This window comes from Notothenia coriiceps, unplaced genomic scaffold, assembly GCF_000735185.1.
Source record: "Notothenia coriiceps isolate Sejong01 unplaced genomic scaffold, NC01 NC01_scaffold00019799, whole genome shotgun sequence".
Taxonomy (NCBI): domain Eukaryota; kingdom Metazoa; phylum Chordata; class Actinopteri; order Perciformes; family Nototheniidae; genus Notothenia; species Notothenia coriiceps.
Window position 1 is genome coordinate 823,556 of NW_011352500.1, and position 7,325 is coordinate 830,880.

The window sequence follows — 7,325 nt, forward strand, 5'->3', positions numbered from 1 at the left end:
AAAGGCTGGTGAGGAATAATCATCTCTAAATACTGAGATAGATCTGCAGCCTCTGACTGTGTTCTCTCTGCATTCTTTCCTTCCAGGGGAGGAAGGGTCGTGGCTCCATCTTCGTCTGGGCTTCAGGCAACGGCGGGCGCAGCAGAGACCATTGCTCCTGCGACGGCTACACCAACTCCATCTACACCATCTCCATCTCCAGCACAGCAGAGAGCGGACGCAAACCCTGGTACCTGGAGGAGTGCTCGTCCACACTGACCACCACCTACAGCAGCGGGGAGAACTACGACCGAAAGATTGTAAGGACTGAAGTGTTTGTGTTTGTGTAGTATATTTGAACATACGTTCTTGAAAGAAGCACTAGCATCCATGGCATATTGTACTGCTGGTAGAGAGTTCTTGTTCCTTCTTCCCTAATTTCCAATTTAGACACGATTTATGTTTCCTGTCTTCAAATATAGGACTCTTTGAGGTATGCCTCGCTGTCCTAGATAACTATTGATTTACATCTGAAACTGCCCATATGTGGAATGGGAAGTTACATTTTGTTTCCATATCATTTCTGTTAAAAGTACAAGATTAATAACTTGGCCTGGTTTGTCAGTACTTGACGGTCGAGTTGTGTGGCCTCTTTTCACCCAAATTGACAAAACCACTCCCATAATCCACTGGGATGGACAGTGACAGTTGTACTCTGTAAACTAGCTGCTCTGGCAGTGTCTTGCTACATTCCTTGTACTGATGCTACACACACACACACACACACACACACACACACACACACACACACACACACACACACACACACACACACACACACACACACACACACACACACACTCCAGCTTTGTACACTTACAGTAGAACGCCATATATCTGATTGTCAGTCTAATGTTCTTGAGCACACAATGTCCTGTCTACTAAATGCTATTGGACCATTTCACGTCTTACTCTACTGTTTCACTTTTTGTTTGTGTGTGTCTTCAGTCGATCCCTCAAACTCAAGGAATGGTCCTTTGAAGAGGGCTCAAACTGGAAGTTTACCAAGCTTTTCTTGGCGTACTGACTGCCAAGCTGTTTGACTAGTTGGCTGTCTAAAGTCCATACAATTAAAGCGTACATACATCACTTTAACAACATTTTTTTTTATTACTTCTTTCGTACTCTTTGTCCTTGACTTGTACTCGGGGAGGAGCTGTACTGAATGGCATTTTTCTACATTCAAAGTTCCTTCAAATTTAAGTTTTCCATTGAAGCTTTGAATGACATTTCATGATATGATTCAAAAATGAATCTTAAAACAAATCCTCAATTGTATAAAGCGATTTACAGGATTGAGAAATTCTTCTTTTTTTACTTTAATACTTGGGGTTATTAGAAAATGTTTGGATCAAACAAGGGTGAAACAATTCTACACAGCCACCACTAGAATGTAACTCTTAAAATAGTACAATACAAATAATATAAATGTAGTTTAATCTTTATCTGCAACTTTGTAGAAGTATCTGGTTTAAAAATATGTACAGAATTGTAATCAAAGATTCAGTACAGCTCTAAATTAGGGATTTAATTGATTCCTTGAATTCTTGGGGAAACTGGTCATTTATGTTTCACAGTTTGAATGTGAGTTTCTGGTGTTACAGAAGTTTCCAAATTCTCCTTAACCTCACGACTTCTATCTCTTTCTCTCTCTGTTTATTTATCATTCTCCTCCTGCCACCATTGTAACAGTCTTCTTTTCCTCTTCTTTAAACTTTTCCTTTTGAGTCCTGTCTCTGACTTTTACTCTTTTCTCGTCTGCGGTCTCTTCCCTGCCCCATTTTTCTACTTCTTAATACCTGTAATGTGTTTTCATCTCACTTTCCTCCCCTGTCTAACTTTGTCTTACCTCTCCTTCTGTCTTCAGATCACAACAGACCTGAGGCATCGATGTACAGACAGTCACACAGGGACATCGGCCTCAGCTCCCATGGCTGCTGCCATTATTGCTCTGGCCCTGGAGGCAAAGTATGATCCACTTAACTTCATCCCTTCCCTTCATCCCTTCATCCCTTCATCCCTTTGTCCCTGTGTCCCTTTCTTACCTTCTAATGCCCTCTTGTCCCCTGGCCTCACTGATCTATAAGGGGAAGCACTTTCTCACAAATACTCCATTGTCAAGTCAGCACACAGAGATGCATTTAAATACTTTGAAAAGCCGACTCTGTTTAAGTCAGTAACCCAAACAACAATTCTGCAGCGGAATACCAAAACTATACATTGACTCTTCATAGACACTCAGCTCCTTTCTTTTAGTTTGAGCAGTACAACATAAGTAATTGTACTTCTGTAGGATTGGCTTGTGAATGTAAATGTTAGAGCATATTATCTTAGTATCTTACATTAGAAACCGGCATCCGGTTAGTTTAGAGTTTCAGCACTTAAGCAGCCTCTGAGGAGGGATGTTTTCACATTTACTGATTCTTCTTCAGAAGGTTCTGCTAAATAACATGTCATGTAATGCCTTATCTTAAAGGGCTGTATAAAGACAGGACTCCTTCTGGTTTGTCCAAAGCAGATTATCACAAATATCATTTTATTAGCTGAATGTTTGTGCAGATGGTAAAATTGAAAAGCCAGGGTCATCAGCTGTTAATTGTTAACCATTACTCTCGATTCAAGGCTAACATCAATGGGGACAGTGTGTTGATGTGATGGGAAACTATACTTTAGTTGGTGAATCCCTGCCCCTGTTTACCTAAGCTGGGACATATCATTTGTTTTTATAATTTTTATTGCAAAGCATGGCCTTCAAAGAGAACTGACCTCCTTTAAGGCTAATGGTGCATCCACATGCTGTCTGAATGGTCCCATTTCTAGAGCTGGAAAGTCATTCCATGACTATATGTTAATGAGCAAAGAAGATATGATTTATTTTAGTGTTTAAACAAAACGTTTATAGCTGTTTCTGATGATTTTGCCGGTTGGGAATAGATTTTTTTTCATTCACGCAGCACAAAAACCCTGCGACAAAGCTGAAAACATGATAACTTCTCTGGTTAAAAGGTGTCACAGGGTCCTGAGCTTCAGAGACCAGGGTGTTTGGACTCTGTGCTGATCTACTTTCTATCAGTTTATGGTTGTCCCAATGATGGCCCTCTGGCACACAGTGTTTTATCTCATGTTTATACACCTATAAAAATAGTCCATGTCTATAAAACAATAGTCTATTCATGAGATCGTGCATCGACTACTGTATGTTCCTGGTTAGTGCGTGTTCTTAAACAAGTGTTTCAGTGTAAAGGCAACAGATGTATTAATGGCTGTCTTAAGATATTTCTGTTATTTAAAACATAATCCCCTGGATAGTGATGTCATCATTATTGCAGAAAAGGTGTGATGATAATTTAAAACCCAATTCTCCTCATTTCTTGTTGATTTAATGCATTTAAAGCATGATCGTGCTGTGTGCTACCAATAGACAATTGGGGCTAAAATGCTTACATGATAAACATCAAATGTAAACATCAAATGTGCCAACTTTCAAAGTGTGTACTGTGATATAAGTTAAGAAAATTTGAAAAGTAAGACTTATTTTCAAGATTTTATTTTCAATTAACTATTTATTTGATTGTCCTTGGTTGATGTTTAGTGTGAGAGAACAGAGATCCCTTCCCCACCCATTATAAAACGTGTTGATGTGCTTCATTTGTGTTCAATGAATTGATTAGAAGAGTGCAGTACAGGTGCAGAGACTCTGAATTGGGATTTACCTCATCATCACACGTTGAGCGGCTCAGTTAGAAGAGGTCAATTCATTCAACCCAGATGATCCAATCCAAATCCTCCCCAATTAAAAATATTCTCGGTTTCCAGGCAGTGCTGTGAACATAAGCCTGTTTCCTCAACAAGATTATCACACGGTGCTTCTTGCCTGTCTGCTTTCTTCTTATCTGCTAGCTCTCGTGTCTTCTCTGTCATGCATGCGATGCCTCCACCTCCATCATGAGTTCTTTTTAAATGGGAACATTTTTTCTTGCCTTCTAACCTTTCATTGGCTTTCGAACATAGATAAACTTGCATGCATCCACATGTGGGCGAAGCGGATGAAAGGGAAGCGTTTAGACGAACTCTTTGCGATACCGATCGTATCTGCTTTTATCTGGTGAATGAAAGCGAGGAAACTCTTTGACAAACTTGTGGAGACGCCATTACGCTAGACTTCTTTAAACTTTATATTGCCAGGTCTTTTCCCTTCCCTACTTAAAAAAGTGTCCCATGCTCAGTTCTCTGCTATTTTGCCAAGTTTAATATGTTTTAAGTCAGCCCGTGATGTATCCCTTTATGAGCGTCAGTCTAGCACGGCAAGTGGCAACGCTTTTAAGGTTCAGAAACGTTCCTTTCTTTCCCCTTTCCTTTTGTCCATAGTGAAGAAATGGGAAAAGTGAAAATGGAGGCGGGGGACTTCAGTGAGGAAATCAGGAGGGATAAACATAGACGAGTAGAGATAATAATCTCATTTACTGGGAGGTTTTAAGCAATAAACGCAGCTAAAAAGAACATTTGATTTCCTCTACATTTGTCAAATTTAAATATTAATCTAGAGAGGCAGATTTTTGTGTTAAAAAAAGCAGACGGTAGTTTAGCGGGTAATCTTACAGACCGATCAAGTTAAGACAAAGATGGACCATTGTCATTTTGCTTCTTAATTTTTCTCTTATACATCCCATTTAGCTTTTTCTGTGCAAATTACCCATGTGTGTTTTTCCATAATTACACGTAAAAGAAGCACCGAGTAACCTATATTGGGCACACTGATCTGCTGCTGGTTTCTCCCAGTATGCATGCTACTCCATTAATTAGCATTGGCTTGTTTATGGGAGACTGTGGTGGCCTAGATAACGTTGCCAAAGTTAATTTTAATTAATGACCATAAAACATGGATGGAACCTCAATCACACAGTGGCAGCTAAGCCTATTAATATTGATCCGAACATTAATTATGCTGAATTTCTACGAGTAACTGTGCTATTGTCCTTTTATTAAGTTCACTTGATATTTTTTGCATCAATTCAATCTATGTATTCAGTTGGATTTGATTATGAATTCAGGCCATGAGTTAATCTTGAACTTGTTACAGACTTTGTTATGCCTTAATTACTGTTGACATCAGAAAGCAGTTTGTCTTAAATATAACTTGGATAACTCCAAAACTTAATTTGATTAGTTGAATTAAAATCCAAGAATGATTTGAGAGCTAATGTGTAAAAAAACCAACCTTGCACCCATTGACTCTAGTGTGCATTTTCTAAAATCGCAGTGTTTAAACTTTGAAAACTAGTTTTATGTAGTGCAGATTGTGGAGGTCTGGGATGGGAGGGAGTGACCTGATGGGAGGGAAAAGAGCATCTGGTCGGCATATGAGATGGAAGGGAATCCCATGAGACTTGGTGACCCACTTCTTACTGGTTTTTCCTTTTTAATGTAGCATTTGGACATCAAAGCAGTCGAGGCACATGGCTGCCATCTCGTAATGGATCTCACGTGAGATCTGAGAGACTAGTGACGGATGAATGGGCATCTATGCGCTCCATCTATGCCTCTCTGTAATTTTCTCTCTCAGTAATCTTCCACCTACTGTTTATTACTATGTTTTATTTACCTTGTTATACATTTAAGCTGTTTTCCCCCTCCATGCGCTGCATTTTTAACCTCTTCCACCTTTTATCCTACACTTTTAATGTTCCTCCTTCATCTATCTATCCTCCTTCTTGCTCATGTCTGAATGTACATCATAAGGAAGATTTTGTGCCTTATTCAAAACATTTTTTTCATAATATCTGCATTTAAATCCTCAGTCTTGCTTTAAATGTGATTTATGTATAAATGTATGTGTGCTTAAGTAAACGCGCAGAAAAAGCATTACTTAATGTGACTTTGTTCTTGCTTACTTATGTCTTCCTAATGTAATTGTGTGTTCTTTTCCACTATAGTGCCCGTCTCTCATGGAGAGATGTTCAGCACATCATTGTAAAGACCTCTAGAGCTGGACATCTAAGCGCCCCCGACTGGAAGACAAATGCTGCTGGTTATAATGGTACTCACTCACACACACACTCACTCACACACACACTCACTCACTCACTCACTCACTCACTCACTCACTCACTCACTCACTCACTCACTCACTCACTCACTCACTCACTCACACCTATACACACACATACACCTAAACTACACTTTTCTCAACCAAGAATCTCAATATCTTAATAGCAATTCCACACAAAACTATCTTTAAAATACTCAAAAGTTTTTTGCAACTTCATTCTATCAGTTTATCTTTAGATTTATATAGATTAAATGCAATGGTTGCATTAAGATTCATGGTGGGGTGTAGTGTGTTTGAAAGACACAAAACAGTTAAAGAGAACTCTAGATGCAGTATTTTTTACTCCTGAAGTTTTTTCCAGTGATGATGATGAGCAGTTTCCTATTATTGTTCTACCTTCACAGTCCTCATGAGCTCATCACTAGCCGCCATCTGTCAGAGTGCTTGTTGTGTTTGCTGTTTGTAACTTTAAGTGCGTGCGTGCGTGCGTGCGTGTGTGTGTGTGTGTGTCCTTGAGGTCAGCCGGGCTGCAGGCCCAGTGTTCCTGGAGATTTTCAGATTTTTTTTGTTAAAGAGGAACAGGAGGGAGAAGTATCGGAGGAATGCATGTTTTCTTCATTACTTTGCTGATGTTCGATCTTTGTTTACAATGTTTTGAGTAATGCCTAAATGTCCTCAGTATTTTCATCCGCCTGTTTAGAATATTAAAACAATTTATGCTCTGCACATTTTAATGTAATAACCAAGAGATAAAAGTCTTTACGAGGAATATTCCTTAAGGAGTTTGTAGTGTAAACAATCTCTTTTTGATAAACCATCATTTTAATGAGTGACTGTAGAGTTGGCAGTCTGTTCAGCTGTGACTTCTCTTTGTTTCCCACAGTAAGCCACCTGTACGGCTTCGGTCTGATGGACGCTGAGGCGATGGTGATGGAGGCGGAGCGATGGACGCACGTTCCCAGTCAGCACGTCTGTGTGGAGACCGCAGACCGACAAATAAGGTAAAACAAACAAACAGACATGTCCTGACTTAGCCTGCTAATAACAAGTATTGATTTTAAAGTGTGCGCGTTCCTCTTAAAACCCAGAGAACCATCAGTCGGCTTTAGCATTTTCAACATTTCTGAAAAGATATGGACAAGCAGACATTACACCAAAATGTCATTGTTAAATCTCGATTTGCAGGTTCTTCCACACTAATACTCACTTGGTTAAAGGGGGAAGGGGGAAGGGGGAA

At 39.5% G+C, this 7,325-nt stretch overlaps 1 protein-coding gene across 3 annotated transcripts in view; it reads left to right on the forward strand.

Moving 5' to 3' along the window:
- Positions 1–7,325, forward strand: part of pcsk5b (proprotein convertase subtilisin/kexin type 5b) — a 73,892-nt gene that overhangs the window by 24,002 nt on the left and 42,565 nt on the right. For all 3 annotated transcript variants that reach the window (XM_010779107.1, XM_010779108.1, XM_010779109.1), the window contains exons 8-11: positions 87–299; positions 1,907–2,007; positions 5,973–6,076; positions 6,972–7,089. In XM_010779107.1, the coding sequence (XP_010777409.1) occupies positions 87–299; positions 1,907–2,007; positions 5,973–6,076; positions 6,972–7,089 (536 nt within the window). The remainder of the gene's footprint in view (positions 1–86; positions 300–1,906; positions 2,008–5,972; positions 6,077–6,971; positions 7,090–7,325) is intronic.